The 14,530-nt window shown below is 38.3% G+C and overlaps 1 protein-coding gene and 1 pseudogene across 2 annotated transcripts in view; both read right to left on the bottom strand.

Moving 5' to 3' along the window:
* LOC108538066 (40S ribosomal protein S24 pseudogene) overlaps window positions 1–11,820 on the bottom strand; it is a 56,412-nt pseudogene extending 44,592 nt beyond the window's left edge. The window contains exons 1-2 of the transcript XR_001887991.1: window positions 11,499–11,820; window positions 6,516–6,759 (exon numbers count right to left, since the gene is read on the bottom strand). The product of XR_001887991.1 is annotated as a 40S ribosomal protein S24 pseudogene (transcript). The remainder of the gene's footprint in view (window positions 1–6,515; window positions 6,760–11,498) is intronic.
* A 615-nt stretch (window positions 11,821–12,435) lies between these two features.
* On the bottom strand, window positions 12,436–12,951 carry LOC108538089 (superoxide dismutase [Cu-Zn]-like). The gene is given in 3 exon segments (XM_017885939.1): window positions 12,436–12,614; window positions 12,617–12,765; window positions 12,767–12,951. Coding segments are annotated over 3 exon segments (435 nt in total). The 5' UTR covers window positions 12,874–12,951.
* Between the last annotated feature and the right edge of the window lie 1,579 nt (window positions 12,952–14,530).

Here is a 14,530-nt window from a genome sequence, read left to right as displayed (position 1 = left end):
ACAGATGAGACAACTTAATGTGCCCCACCTAGAGTATTTCAGGGCAGTGTTTCCAATGCTTGATTGTCTATTGGGAATAGAATAACCCAGCTCCTTTGTCTTAGGTCATGACCACCCTAGGGTATATTTTATACTTCAGAGCCTTCCGCAGAACAGGCTGCAGTTGGAGCTTCCTGAGAAATCACACGTCAGCTTGGCTTCTTCCCTTCCCTCTCCTGCTTCCTGCCTGCCTTCTTGTAAGAGAACATCCTTAATACATCATTTATACTGGGATCCCTGCATCAGGATCTGCTTCTGGACCTACAAGAAACATGCATTGGATGTGGACTGAGCAAAAGTTTAAAGGACAGAATCGACACATTTAATTCGCCTGAGGTAATTGTTCTCATTTAGGTAGAAAAAGAGTGAATGAACATTCTGAGAACGAATTTGGAAATCCAGTTATTGGATGGTGTATTGCAGAAACTTAATGAAGCTAAATAAATTCATAATTATTTTTTGCCTGTCTATCAGCTGAGACAGCTTATTACACATGCTACAGCTTAGATTCAACTGAAATGTAATAGAGTCTGTGTTCTTTGTGCTACAAGAACCCATGACTTTCTACCTAAGGGCTCCCTCTGCCATGATAATATGCTTGACCTGATGTCAGGTGAGTTGAAATGCAGGGAATTAATACCCTCAGGACAGCTGTCAACTAATAGCTAATGGGAATTGTTAAATTAAATATTTCAGATGTCTTACTGCTAAGGTGAGTCAACTCTGAGGCTGTTCTGCTCCATCTCCTGGAGATTGAGACCTTGTTTCCTACAATGACATTCCCCTTTAGCTTCTTTTTCTTGCCTCTCTCATTCTCCAGCCCCCTGCTGATGTTTCTTGGGATCCCATTTCAAATCTATTTGCAATAATCCTGTGTCAGGGTCTACCTCTGGGGGAACCCAAATTAAACCATGCAGTTTCCACTTCAGACCTTTCCTACTCCTCTGAGTGCCCTCTCCTGAGATACAGCATCTATAAGACGCAATTTACCTATGGCACTACTCTGTAGTTCTGGGGTATGCTTCTTCTGAAGTTATTCTACACTTTGTAACTCATATTTATGAATATGGTTAGTAAGGATACATACTTTTGTTTTTTAAATTGTGACTATGATCTTAACAATCTTGAGTGATATTGCAGACAATACATTTGGGATAAAGAAAACCAAGACTCCTATTAAGGAAATCATAAACCATCCCAGAAGTGGTGTACAGCTGTTCTGCAAGTCACCAATTCAGGCAGTATCTATCAAGTCTTGAGCATGCTTAGGGTACTGTGTGAGAGCCAATATAGTTGTGAGTGTGGATGTGACTTTGAGGAATACATCCCATAGTCATGAAAGCAAAGAGGATGTTCACATTGGTTAATTAAAAAGGAATACAACTGATTTCAGTATGTGGCTTGCTCAGAAGATGTCCCAAGAATTAGCTTTTAAGGAGGAATTCTCTCCTGGGTTTGAGTTAAAAAAGTCAATCCTGAAATAAGTGAATATCCAGACCCCCAGAGTGGCTGGTTACCATGTTCTAACATTCATTAGGTTTCATGAGATGTAACACAATTGATTAACATAAATCATTCTATTTCATATTCTACATCCTAGAGTCTTCAGTTTTTGCTAATTGCTTTATGTGAGTTTGTCTTGTTTCTACAGGATTTGAGATGTGTTCTGTAAATCCAGTGTATTGTACAATTTTAAACATATATGGTGACTTCACCCACTTTTTAATTTCACAAGAGTTTATTAAGTACTTATAGTGCTCTAGGCACTGCCTTCTGAGAACAGATGCCCACTCACTACTGCAACCCTATGTCTCCCCTTGCCATGAAAAAACAACAGAGAACACATGGTCTTGACCTGTAGGGAGCTCCTGGTCTAGCTGCAGAGACAGAAAAAGAAGGAGGAACTTGTTAAACAGTGTGGTAAGTGTTGTGACTGGAAAGGGTAGAGAATAGAGGAATTTCAACCAGACTCAGCTTCAAGGTGGTAGGGAAGGCTGGGGGCTGAAGTTGGGGCCTGGGATAAATTCAGAAGAGGTATCCTCTAAATTTCTTATATACATACATTGGGACTTAGCCAGTTGGAGGGAGGGCATTGAAGGTGAAAGGAAAGGCACAAGCAAAGTCCTAGACATGGAGAAGTGCAGGGGGTGTAGGAAAGCAGCTGGAGGTTCCGCAGAGCTGGAATGTAGAGTTGGCTAAGGGCTGGCAAGAAAAGGGGGTGACCTGGAACATGAAGGGCTTGAATGTTGTGCTATGTAGTATAGGCTTTCCTTGAAGGGCAATAGGGAGAGACAGAAAAATTTTGAACAGGTTGGTAACAAAATCAGATTTTCACTTTTGTTCATTCTGGCTTCTCTGTGGAAACTAAATTGTGAGAAAAAAGAGTGGAAGGAAGGCGGCCATTTTGGAAGGTAGTACAGTAGCCTTGGAGGGATGAGGTGACACACTGAGTCAGCGTGAGTGCAAATAGAGAGGTGTAGAAATGGGTATTCACAGGGCAAGAAAGGCTATGTGTAAGAAGGTGGGGTGGGGTGGGGCAGGCAGGCATGGGAAGGAAGTGCATCACATGCAAGTAAGTGAGCTAGGCTGCAAGGAGGTATGCCTCAGCCTCTTAGCCTTACTTGGGGTGGGGGGTGGGAGTGGGAACGACCACAACCTCCTTCCTGTTTCTGGTTTTCCTGTTTGATGTTATCTCTGTGTGAAACTCTTCTAGAAGATCTTTGGTCAAGTGTGACAAGACCTACCACAAACTGTACCCTTTCATCTGCTGACAAAACCTGCTGACAAAGCAAAAAATCTACATCCTGTTCTTTGTCTCATAGCTGATTAGCTGAGATAATAACTCTGCTCTCTGAAGCTTCCTAAGAAAAACCACAACCACTACCGAGAAAAACATCTCCAAATGTTTTGGAAACTGTGATGTCTGCAGTTTGCAAACTGACCAGTGTTAAACCACATCATTTGCATTTGTGTTTACCCCTCCCTATAAAAGCCAAACTGCCTAAGAGGCTGAGCCATTCCCATCATCTTCAGATAAGAGTGGTTTCCCTATTGCAATAGCCAAAATAAAAGCAATCTTTTAACTTGTCTGTTTCTTTGACAGGATTGGTGCCATGACTCAAAATGGGACCATGCCTTCAGATCTCCATCTGCTCCACCCAGGTAATAAGGACACTTGGAGCCTTTTTGCTCCATTTGTGACCGGCAATACAAGGACCTAAAGGTGAGCCCTATTCCTAATTCAGTGTTCCAGACTCTTGTCTGTTGGTAGCATGGTAGGAATTTAATTTTCATTGAGTAGGCAGTTGATCTCTAGTGCTGAATTTGTGTGTGTGTGTGTGTGGTCACTTGGTAATCTCTGTAAATGAATTAAATGGTTTGCAGATATTGTGTCTCTGTTAGGTCAGAAAGATGTCAGAAAATTGGGTTTGTTATTTTTGTTTGTTGTCTATTTTTTCTCTATTTTGAACTCAATCAAGAATTTCTACCCAGTGGAACAAAAAGAGCCCTTTATATAGAAACAGGTGAGTTATGTATTTCTGTGTTACGCCTGACCTATGGCTGAGATTTTAGAATTAAAATGATAAGTTTTCTAGATCAGTATGTATATTTATGTGTCTGTGGGTATGTAATATTTTCCTGCCTCCAGATGGTATTACTAAATTAGACTATCAAAATTTTTAAAAGTACTATTTTCTGATTGACTTAGAGCTTACTAAGGTCTTATATATATAAAATATTCAAAAATGTCTGGAAATTAAGATAATTGCATTTCTACTTTTAATATTCTTATATGTACTAGCTCAAATATTCTAAGAATTTAAGTTCACATAATTTAGGTAAATTTTGGCAAATGAGACTAGCTTTATATCGTTGGTTTAATTAAAACAGTTATGTCTTCTGAGTTCTCAGTATTTGGTATTACACAAGCATACAATTTAATCTACTTGGGCACATTCTTCCTCAGCTTTTACAGGTTTCTTGGTTTAATAATCTATCATTTTAGTTACTATATATTTATAATTATAAAAATATAAATTTTCACTTAGTTAAATTGAATCACTGTTTTGACAAATGTTAATTCAAAAGTAACTAATTATATTTTATAGTGTGTCATCTTGGCTCAAGACCAAGATCTTTTGATAACATAAAACTTTACACTGATGCTAAATTTGGTAAATTAATGGGCATTAATTAGATACCTAGATTATCTAACTAGAATAAAATACTGAAGCATTAATTGCTAAGTATAATTTTCTGCTTATAGACTTTTTGCCTATTATTTTTTATATAATACGGAGAGTCTATATATTTGGGTGTGTTAATGAACTTTTTTTTTTTTTTTTTTTACAGTGAGTTGTATTATAGGGATGTTTATTACTGCAAAAATTATGAGATGTATATTCCTAAGATGTTAATCTGCTATGAAATAGTGTATATGAAAATAGTTCACAATTATCCACTGAAAAAGACTCTCTTCCCTTGACCAAACTTGAGTCAGGCTCCTTGGAGCATTCTTCCTAAGTAGACTTTGACGTTGGTCTGCCCAGTCCAGTTTTGGCAAAGATTCCTGCTTAGCGAATTTATTAAGAATTTACTAATTCTTGATATTAGACCACTGGATATTTGATCAAGTTTCTCACTCTCCACTCTGGATATCTTAGTTTTAGAAAGTAGTTTTATTATTAATAGTTTCATTAATTAACAGTTTTATTATTAAAAATAATTTTATTAAGTCAGTTTAGCAAGAATCCCTCTACCTTGGATATCTAGTTAAGTTCTTAGTAATTTTCCATCTGCTTACCATCTTACTGTACTCCTTGGCTATAAATCCACAACTGTCTTTGCTGTATTAGAAGTTGAGCTCAGTTCCATACAGAAACCTCTCTCCCCTACTGCAGCAGTTTGAATAAGATCTATCTGGCTGTATTAATACATATCCAGTAACTTTTCTTTTATATTACCTCCAAGGTTTCTCTATGCAATAGGAGTTACTGTAGTTAAAAGTTATAATCAAGGCCGGTCACGGTGGCTCACGCCTGTAATCCCAGCACTTTGGGAGGCCAAGGCGGGTGGATCACGAGGTCAGGAGTTTGAGATCAGCCTGACAAACATGGTGAAACCCCATCTCTACTAAAAATACAAAAATTAACTGGGCGTGGTGGCGTATGCCTATAATCCCAGCTACTCAGGAGGCTGAGGCAGGATAACTGCTTGAACCCGGGAGGCGGAGGTTGAAGTGAGCTGAAATTCCTCCACTGCACTGAGCCTGGGCGATAGAGTGAGACTCTGTCTCAAAACAAAATTTAAAAAAAGTTATAGTCAATATATGTCAATGAGATGAATGAGACTCTAGTAGAAGTGACTGTGGCAGAAAGGAACATTTTGAGTGCAAGGTATGCAGGATATTTTTTTGTTAAGGAAAACAAGAGTAATTTTTTTCTGAAGTCAGATGAGTAGTTATTCCAGGATGAGAAATGGGAAGGTGTAGGGCAAAACCCTACAAAACCCTAACTAGATAGAGAAAGCTGTAGGAGGTTCATGGATAGGAAATTTTATTTCTTGTAGTCACAGCTGGCTAAAGCTTAATAGGTTTATTTACAAAATTTTTAATATAAGCGTTATATATGCATCAAATATGCAGATGCAAAACTAGCATTTATTTTATTCTCTATTAAAATATTTTATTTGGATTAGTGTAGTCTCTTAAGAGTTTGTAAAATATTTTTCTTTACCTTCTGAGTAATCTGCTTAGAAGATAAACATTCAGAATCTCATCAGAATAATTTTCTGTGCTTTGTACTGACTTTCTCGAGTCCTTGATTGTTTAAGAGAACGGTCTTCATATAAAAGAGATGAAGTTCTTTGCAATTACGTTATCTTCTATATCTACTCTAAAATTATTTTACATCATTTGATTAAATAGATAACCAAGTACTATTTCTCAGTGATCCATTATCCTACTTAATTAAGTATTCAAATTTCCTGACAACGTTTTATATTTTACCTTCTGAAAATCAAATCCTAAATGGTATCGTTTTGCACTGTCAAGGAAAAAAAAATGTACAAATCTGAAGTTAAGTGAGGAAAACATTACTAAGGGAGAATCTTACAATAGAATGACGCTCAAGATCTAAGCCAGGAAAGTCTCAGGCATGGGGTGAGCAAACATAGCTATTATATGCAGAGACCTTGGGAGAGATGCTTATGGAAAGTGGAAGGGGGTTTGATGCTAAGAGCTGGTATATGTGTGTGGGGATGGGGGCGGTGAGTGGGTGGTGGACTGTGGGGAGGTGAGGGATGATGCTGAAACTTACTGGGCTACATCAAATATTGGTAGCAGAGAAGTTAAGGCATGAAGATTGGTTTATGGTTAGGCACATGGAGTGGGATTCTGGGTCTAAGACAGAAAACAAATTAGAATACTGGAGGAGGTTCATATAGATTTGACCACCTAGTAGTTTAGGCAAACCAACCTAAAGTTGTGTCAAAGACAGAGTTTAATCGCCCTGTCAGTCCTCCACTCTTGTTCAAGAAAGGCTCAGTGAAAGTATCCTTGAACAGAGAGACGAGGAGAATCTCAAGTAGGAGATGGCGGAGTTACATAGTCCCAGGTCAGGATTGCTCCGTTTTGTTCCTGGAGGACTGGTTAAACCATCTGTTTGGCAAAGGTCAGTTGTTTTAGTGTCCTTCATATCAGGCATCTTAAAAGTTGGATGCCTAAAAGGAAAAAAGAGAAATGTTAATATAAAAGGAGATATTAATGTGAGAAAGACAGAAGTTTAACCCAAGGGTATCCATTCCAGGAGGTTTTAAGAAGTTAGTGGATGAGCCCTTTTGATCATGTAGCATTGATCTTTGAATGTTTTGATGCTCTTGGTAATGCTGCCCAGAGTCTGGGTTACCTCTTCTATCAGAACATATGTGACCTGAGCATTTCCCCATTCTTTTTTTGTGGTCCAGTCAGGGCTTGTCCAGAGAAAAAGAGAACCATGCATAGTCTGCTAGCAATGATGGATCTTCATAAGTTTATAACAAGTCATCAGACTTGAGCTCGCAGTAATTCTTCAGAGCCTGGGGGCCAGCCACAAGGCAACCTAAGGTCTCAATTGGGATCTGGATAGTAAGGTTTTCTCAGTGACTATAAGTAACAAAAAAGGAGAAACATTGGAAGGTTAGTTTAGGAGTTTATGGCTAGATATTGAGAAAAATTGGAAGAGTTGAAAATTTAGTAAAAGTGCACAATTTGTGCAAGATAACAGATTCAACAGTTTATTAGTAGTTACAAAAACTGGTTTTCCCATAGTGTGAGAGAAAGTCAGTTAAATCTCTACCAGAGAAGAGAGCGTCTGCATAACTATCAGTTACCTGCAGTTTACAAAGTGGCACTAAATAGCTCAAACACAAATTAACAGGATCAGAATCTGATAATCAAGAAAGATGTGCTGTGATTTCCCATGGAAACACAAATTTTCTTTCTACAGTTACTCCTCCTGTTTTGATCAAAGACAATCTCAAAGAAAGATTATTCTTGATCACAAATTAAAGTTGGTCTCATGAGATTCGGCCTGGTTATTTGCATAGGTGCAGCAAGAGTGGCAATTTACATATAGATCATATTATAGTTGCTTTGCTGGAAGTTTTCATAAAGAATGTCAAATTGGACTTTTGAAAGCCTCTTGAGGATAAGAAGCCAAGCCAACAACTCACATCAGATTACACATGCAGTACCTATTGATTTGGCAGGCATTCCTTTCTTCGAGATCCCACAAATATCCTAAGATTCCAGAGCCTGCTGGGAAGTGACATTCCTTGCTCACCTAGAAAGCTGTGAACACTGCAAAGTCAGGTTTCAAGCCAGTTTTCACAAGAGGAGCTTTGTAAGCATTGGCCCCATAAGGTCAACCTTAGTTCCTTAAAAGTGTCTGGTCATATCTGATCAAATAAACGTCGTTATCAAATATGACATCCAGGCAAAGCCTTGGTTGTATTACCAATGTTTTTGTGCCCTGTTAACAAAGAGGACAGACTCTTATGGAATCTATACAAATAACTATATTGCCATGAAAATAAGAAGACTCAATGAGAATTTCCAGATTTTGAAAGGGTGAGTCAGGGAAGAAAAGAAAAAAGTTTCATTTCTGTTTACTAGAAATTAGCATAGTCTATGAAATTGTTATGAGTGGTGAATAGCTTTAAAAAAAAGAGGAGGGGCTTTCTTATGTCCAGAAAATAGAATATTAGGCCAGGCACGGTGGCTCACGTCTGTTATCCCAGCACTTTGGGAGGCCAAGGCAGGCGTATCATGAGGTCGAGAGATTGAGACCACCCTGGTCAACATGGTGAAACCCTGCCTCTACTAAAAATACAAAAACAGCCGGATGTAGTGGCACTCCCCTGTAATCCCAGCTACTCGGGAGGCTGAGACAGGAGAATTGCTTGAACTTGGGAGGCAGAGGTTTCAGTGAGCCGAGACCATGCCATTGTACTCCAGCCTGGGCAACAGGAGCAAAACTCTGTCTCAAAAAAACAAAAACAAAAAAAGAAAAAAAAAAAGAGAAAATAGGAAAATAGTACATTAAAGGAATAGCCCTATTCCAAAAAATCCCATAATTATCCATCATCAGTTAATTCACTCCTAAGTAATTAGTTCTTGTCCCACTTGATCACGGATTAGTAGTCTTATGAATCCATCTCTTTTTCAGCTAGAGTTCTGGAATTCCTGACTGAGTTCATTGTTTTGGTCCCAAAGTTACTTAAGCAACGTAATTAGAAACTTTTACACAAGAGTACCTAGCATAATCCTTTTCCATGTATCTCTAAGTCAGTCCTTTTTTGTTGAAACAAAGTCCTCTATAGATGACAAAAGACTTAAAATTGCCGTGGTTAACATGTTTTGATAATTTTGAAAGTAAAAGACCTGATGAAAGTTTGCTATAAAATAATACAATTGACAGAAAAATTTAGTTGTCATTATGGCACTTAAAGTTGCCGCAGAAAGTTTCAGAGAAAATATGTGTAAACATAATAATTAATTTTATTTTCAAAAAAAGGGTGGATATTACATCAAATTTGTGAAAGTGGATGGGCATAATTTTTATAGAGAAAACATTTTCAGATATAACATGATCAGCTGGGCGCAGTGGCTCATGCCTGTAATCCCAGCACTTTGGGAGGCGGGGCAGGCGGATCTCAAGCACTAGGTCAGGAATTGGAGATTAGCCTGGACAATATGGTAAAACCTAGTCTCTACTAAAAATACAAAAATTAGCTGGGTGTGATGGCAGTCGCCTGTAGTCCCAGCGACTTGGGAGGCTGAGGCAGGAGAATCCCTTGAGCCTAGCAGGTGGAGGTTGCAGTGAGCTGAGATCGTGCCACTGCACTCCAGCCTGGGTGACAGAGTGAGACTCCATCTCAAAAAATAAAATAAAATAAAACAAAAATAAAAGAAATACATGATAATCATGAGACATAATATGTCATGAATATATCAAACATATAGTTAGAATATACCAAGAATACATTTAGATTATCAAGCACAGAGATTCAATATATTTGTGTAAGTTTAGGAAAAAAATACTCAAGTAGAACAAAAGTGTATTTTTACAATGTGGACAACTCAGAAGACATAGCTATCTTTATTTATTAAATCAATTATATCAAACTACTCTCAATGGCCAAAGGTTTATCTAAATTTGGTGAACTTGTATTTTTTTAACATTTTGTTAAGCTTTTATAAAAATACTTTTTTCACACTGACGATATTAGAAATTTGATTATCCTAATTTCAAGGAAGTTCAAGAATACTTATGTAGGCTATCATTCATCTCTAAGCCAACCCAAAATGAGCTTATTTAAGGTGTATTATAATTTAATGTGGTAATACCATCTGGAGGTAGGAAAATATTACACAAACAAAATGTATGTGCACATGCACAAACACACATACATAAACATATAGGCAGACATAGCCAACTTACGGCTTTAATTTTTAAATTTTAGCCAAGACTTAGGCATAATCACAGAAATGCAAAACTCACTGATTCATATAAAAAACCAGAGTATTGGCTGGGCACGGTGGCTCATGCCTGTAACCTCAGCACTTTGGGAGGCCAAGGCAGTCAGATCATGAAGTCAGAAGATCGAGACCATCCTGGCCAACATGGTGAAACACACTGTCTACTAAAAATACAAAAATTAGCTGGGTATGGTGGCATGCACTTGTAATCCCAGCTACTTTGGAGGCTGCGACAGGAGGATCACTTGAACCTGGGAGGTGGAGATTGCAGTGAGCCGAGATTGTGCCACTATACACCAGCCTGGTGACACAGCGAGACTCCATCTCAAAAAACAAAGAAAGAAAGAAAGAAAGTATTGTCATTGCCTCGCCTTTATAATTTTATAAGGGTAATATTTTTGGTAGATGGGCAAGTTGAAGTAACATGTTCAATATGAGAACTGAAGCATCTTCACCAATATTTGTGTAGGAGACCCATAAGCTACCCTTGGCTCTGGTGTATAATTCTAGGGAAGTTGTGGACTCAATTTCAAGGGAGCCATGGAGGAGAGACCAAGCAGTCATCTGGTGTCTCCAGAGTCCACCTGAGTGGATAAAACATTCAGCCTGTTTCCAGTGAGCCTTTTTAGCCTCAGGCTGTTGCTCTCAGTGCCCCTGGGCTCCTCTAGTGCCTCCTATGAAGGGACAGGACTTAAGCTCAAGGGATAATAAAGAATTGAGGGGCCAGAGTGGGAGAGGAAAGGTCTGGCAGGAGTGGACAGAAAGGTGGAGGAGATAGAGGGTTGAAAGAGGAAGATCCAAGAATTAAAGGGAGCTGAAGGGAACATGGAAGATGGTAGAAAAGAGAGATTGGGGGATAGGTGATGGAAGACACAGGTCACAGGAGGTGTTGGGGAAGGAAGACTGTCTTTGAAAGAAGCAATGGTCACTGAAAAGTTTTTGAGAGAGAGCATTTTTTTTTCTGCCTCTTTGTACCAAATGCCCACCACCACCAACAAAGCATCTATTGCTTCGATGAGATCTTGGTGGTGCAGGATTCAATAACCTTTTGCAGAATGAGACAATTTAGAAAAATTCTACATTCTCCAAAGAGGCCATTGAAATTTAAGTTGTAAAATATTACCATTTTTTCCTGAAGAAAGTGGGTGGAATTATTACCATAGTAACACAGAGCATACCCCACAGTTGAGGGGTCTGGAGAACAACAGCCAAATTGATGGTTTCTCATGATAATGGAAGGGACACCTGACAGTGCTAGAGGCCTCTGGATTTCAACTCAGGTGTGATTCTCAGGAGAGAATGAGGGGCTTTCACCACACTCAAAAAAGGCAGAAGGGAAAGATAGATAAACAGAAGAAAATGACAAAAATAATATAAGTCAACTTCTCACTGTGTTACAACAGACAGATGTCTGGAACACTGGATTAGACTCATGACTTACCACTGTGGATCCTGATTTCCCCAGTCACGGAGAGGCACAAGGAGTCCAATAAGGCAGCACTGGGTGAAGAAAGCAGGAGCCAGGGGCAATAGGCATTTTGTCCAAGTCGTGGCATCATTATTGTCAAAGAAAAGAAGTTTAATCTGGACATTAGTCTAGAAAAACTTTCTGAAGAAGGGGAGCATTGCAATAGAAGTGGGGCAACAGCATAACAGAAAGATGCTCAAATCCTAATTCAGAGAAGGGATGAGTGAGCAAAGATTTTAAGATACACGTGGGAATTTGAGGGGAAATCAGCAAAACCATGCAAAGATCTGGGGGTGGGAGGGAATTCTTAAAACTTAACAAACATCCTTAAACATTATATGAATAGGAGAATTGAGACAGGAAATGTTGGTTTGTGGTCAGGCACATGGGGCTGGGTCTGCACCCAAAATGGAGCAAACAAGTTAAAGTGAGAAATTCACATAAAGCAGAGGGCCTATTAGTCCTGTGCAAAACAGCCAAAAGTTGTTTCGGTTAACAGTCAAGCACAATCTTCTTAGCCTCCTCAGTGCCCAAAAGTGCCTTTGAGATTTCTCAGAGGACCTCTGAAAGTTGCAAAGATGTGTTCTTTTACTGTGGGAAAAGACGAGAGTTGGAAATAGTTAGGATTATTTGATATGTTATCATTGACAAGATGTCTAGGATGTATTGTCCAATGAGAAGAGATGCTCAGATTTGCACAGGTTAAATTTGTATGGGTAAAATGTTATTACCATAAACATGTTTAAAACTGTATTCTACATAAGAAGTTTCTGGAGAATTGTGAATGTGTGTGTTTTTTTTTTCTTTACACTTTTAAGATTACAGTGTTAAATGTTTATCAAGTTACATTTCTACAGCTAGCAGGATAATAAATGTGTTACTGGCACTCAGACCTCATCCAAGGGAATATTTACTGGGAATCCCCAAGTACACCACAAGCCAAATAACTTCCAGCATTTCCCATCTTTGTACTTTCTTCATTCCCATCTTTGCCCAAGTCATCTGGTTTTTCACAGACCACCATTGTGTGGCCAGTGATGGAGTGGCCTCCTGACAGTGAGATCACAGAATCTTCAATAGACACATTGTCGCACCATCTTTTCCAGCAGTCACATTGCCCAGGTGTTCAACATGCCTCTCTTGATCCTTTGGTCCACCATGTTTTGGAGATAGAGGATTAAAGTGAGGACCGGCACTGGTACAGCTTTGTATATTATTTGCAAGCTGATAAACATGGAATCTGCTGTCCTTCAGGCAATCCTGTAATGTGTCCCAACAGCACAACTGGTCCATTTTCCTTCTGCTTGAAATGGATAATTCTCGGTAGCAGGCCTTCGCCCTTCAACATGCACTGATGGGGCCACACTCCTGTCTGAGTTCTGAGGATTGCCAGGGAAACAGGAGATGCTATAAGAGATGACAACACAATTGTTGAATTGTCAACACAATTGTCAGAATTGTTAATGTTTTCACTGTCCATGATATATTTCTATTTGTCGGACTCCTGGTGTTGTTTTGCTTGATGTTAGATAAAAGCAGTATAGTGTTATCAGTCATTCATTTTATTTTCAAAATTTAACTTGGTTAAAACTTTACTTCTTTTATTTGGAACCAATATGTGCTAGGCTGGTAGTTTTACATTGGGGATTCACTTCACTTACCTTTGCATTTTTATTAATACTCTAATGTTCAGAATCTACTTCAGATTTACTGACTCTACTTGATAACTTTGATATATTTTTAGTAAATTCTAATGAAGTGCTAGGTATTTGCGGCATCTAATGTTTCAGGATTTTTATGTTATATATGAAAATGTTTTCTTTGTAAGGTTATATATAAGCATTTTTATAAATTAGATATAGCCTCTTTGAAAATATTGCTAATACATTATATTTATATATATTTTGTCTAAAATGTTTTTTGGATTGGATTTGTTTTATTTTGTACAACAGAAACAACCAGATGTGTTTGTCAATTGTGTTATTCTTATAATGAACTCTATTCAGATTATTCACTTTTGAAAATTATCAATAATATGTACATGATAGCCATTTTTAGACTTTTGTCATCTACTGATAGTTTTGTTTGTTCTGTTTTACACTGATGTTTCCATACAATCCTTGCAATCAATTATAGGCTAAGGTTTTCTATCTTCAGCAAAAAAGAACAATCTTAGAGTCTGGTGGAAAAGGATCATGCCATACACTCCGGGGAACAGATTTCTGATGGCATTGTTCAAATGACTATGAAACCATACCACTGGACTGAGTCAGGAGTTGCAGACTTCTAATTGAGAAGCGGATGCATTCATGAAACAAGTAACACAAGATCAGGTGGAAGAAAAGTTAATTTTATCGAACTGAATGAGCAGATGGCTATGATTTTTATTTGAAATATTGTTGATGTTTTATTGTTCTATTTTCTGGAAATAAGAATTTCTTTTATTTTTCTCTTAAGCTGTCACTCAAACAATTTTATAAACTATGCTAATTTCTTGTAAACAGAAATGAAACTTCTTTCTTTTCTTCCCTGACTCATCTGTTCAAAATTTGGAAACTCTCATTGAATCTTCATGGCAATAGGGTTACTTGCATAGATTCCATAAGAGTCTGTCCTCTTTGTTAACACGGCACAAAAACATTGGTAATACAACCAAGGCTTTGCCTGGATGTCATATTTGATAATGACGTTTATTTGATCAGATATGACCAGACACTTTTAGGAACTAAGGTTGACCTTATGGGGCCGATACTTACAAAGCTCCTCTTGTGAAAACTGGCTTGAAACCTGGTTTTGTGGGGTTCGCAGCTTTGTAGGTGAGCAAGGAATGTCACTTCCCAGCAGGCTTTGGAATCTTAGGATATTTGTGGGATCTCATGAAGAAAGGAATGCCTGCCAAATCGATAGGTACTGCATGTGTAATCTGATGTGAGTTGTTGGCTTGGCTTCTTATCCTCAAGAGGCTTTCAAAAGTCCAATTTGACATTCTTTATGAAAACTTCCAG

Source organism: Rhinopithecus bieti, unplaced genomic scaffold, assembly GCF_001698545.2.
Source record: "Rhinopithecus bieti isolate Rb0 unplaced genomic scaffold, ASM169854v2 scaffold_15136, whole genome shotgun sequence".
Lineage (NCBI taxonomy): Eukaryota > Metazoa > Chordata > Mammalia > Primates > Cercopithecidae > Rhinopithecus > Rhinopithecus bieti.
This window is presented reverse-complemented; position numbering and strand designations above follow the sequence as displayed.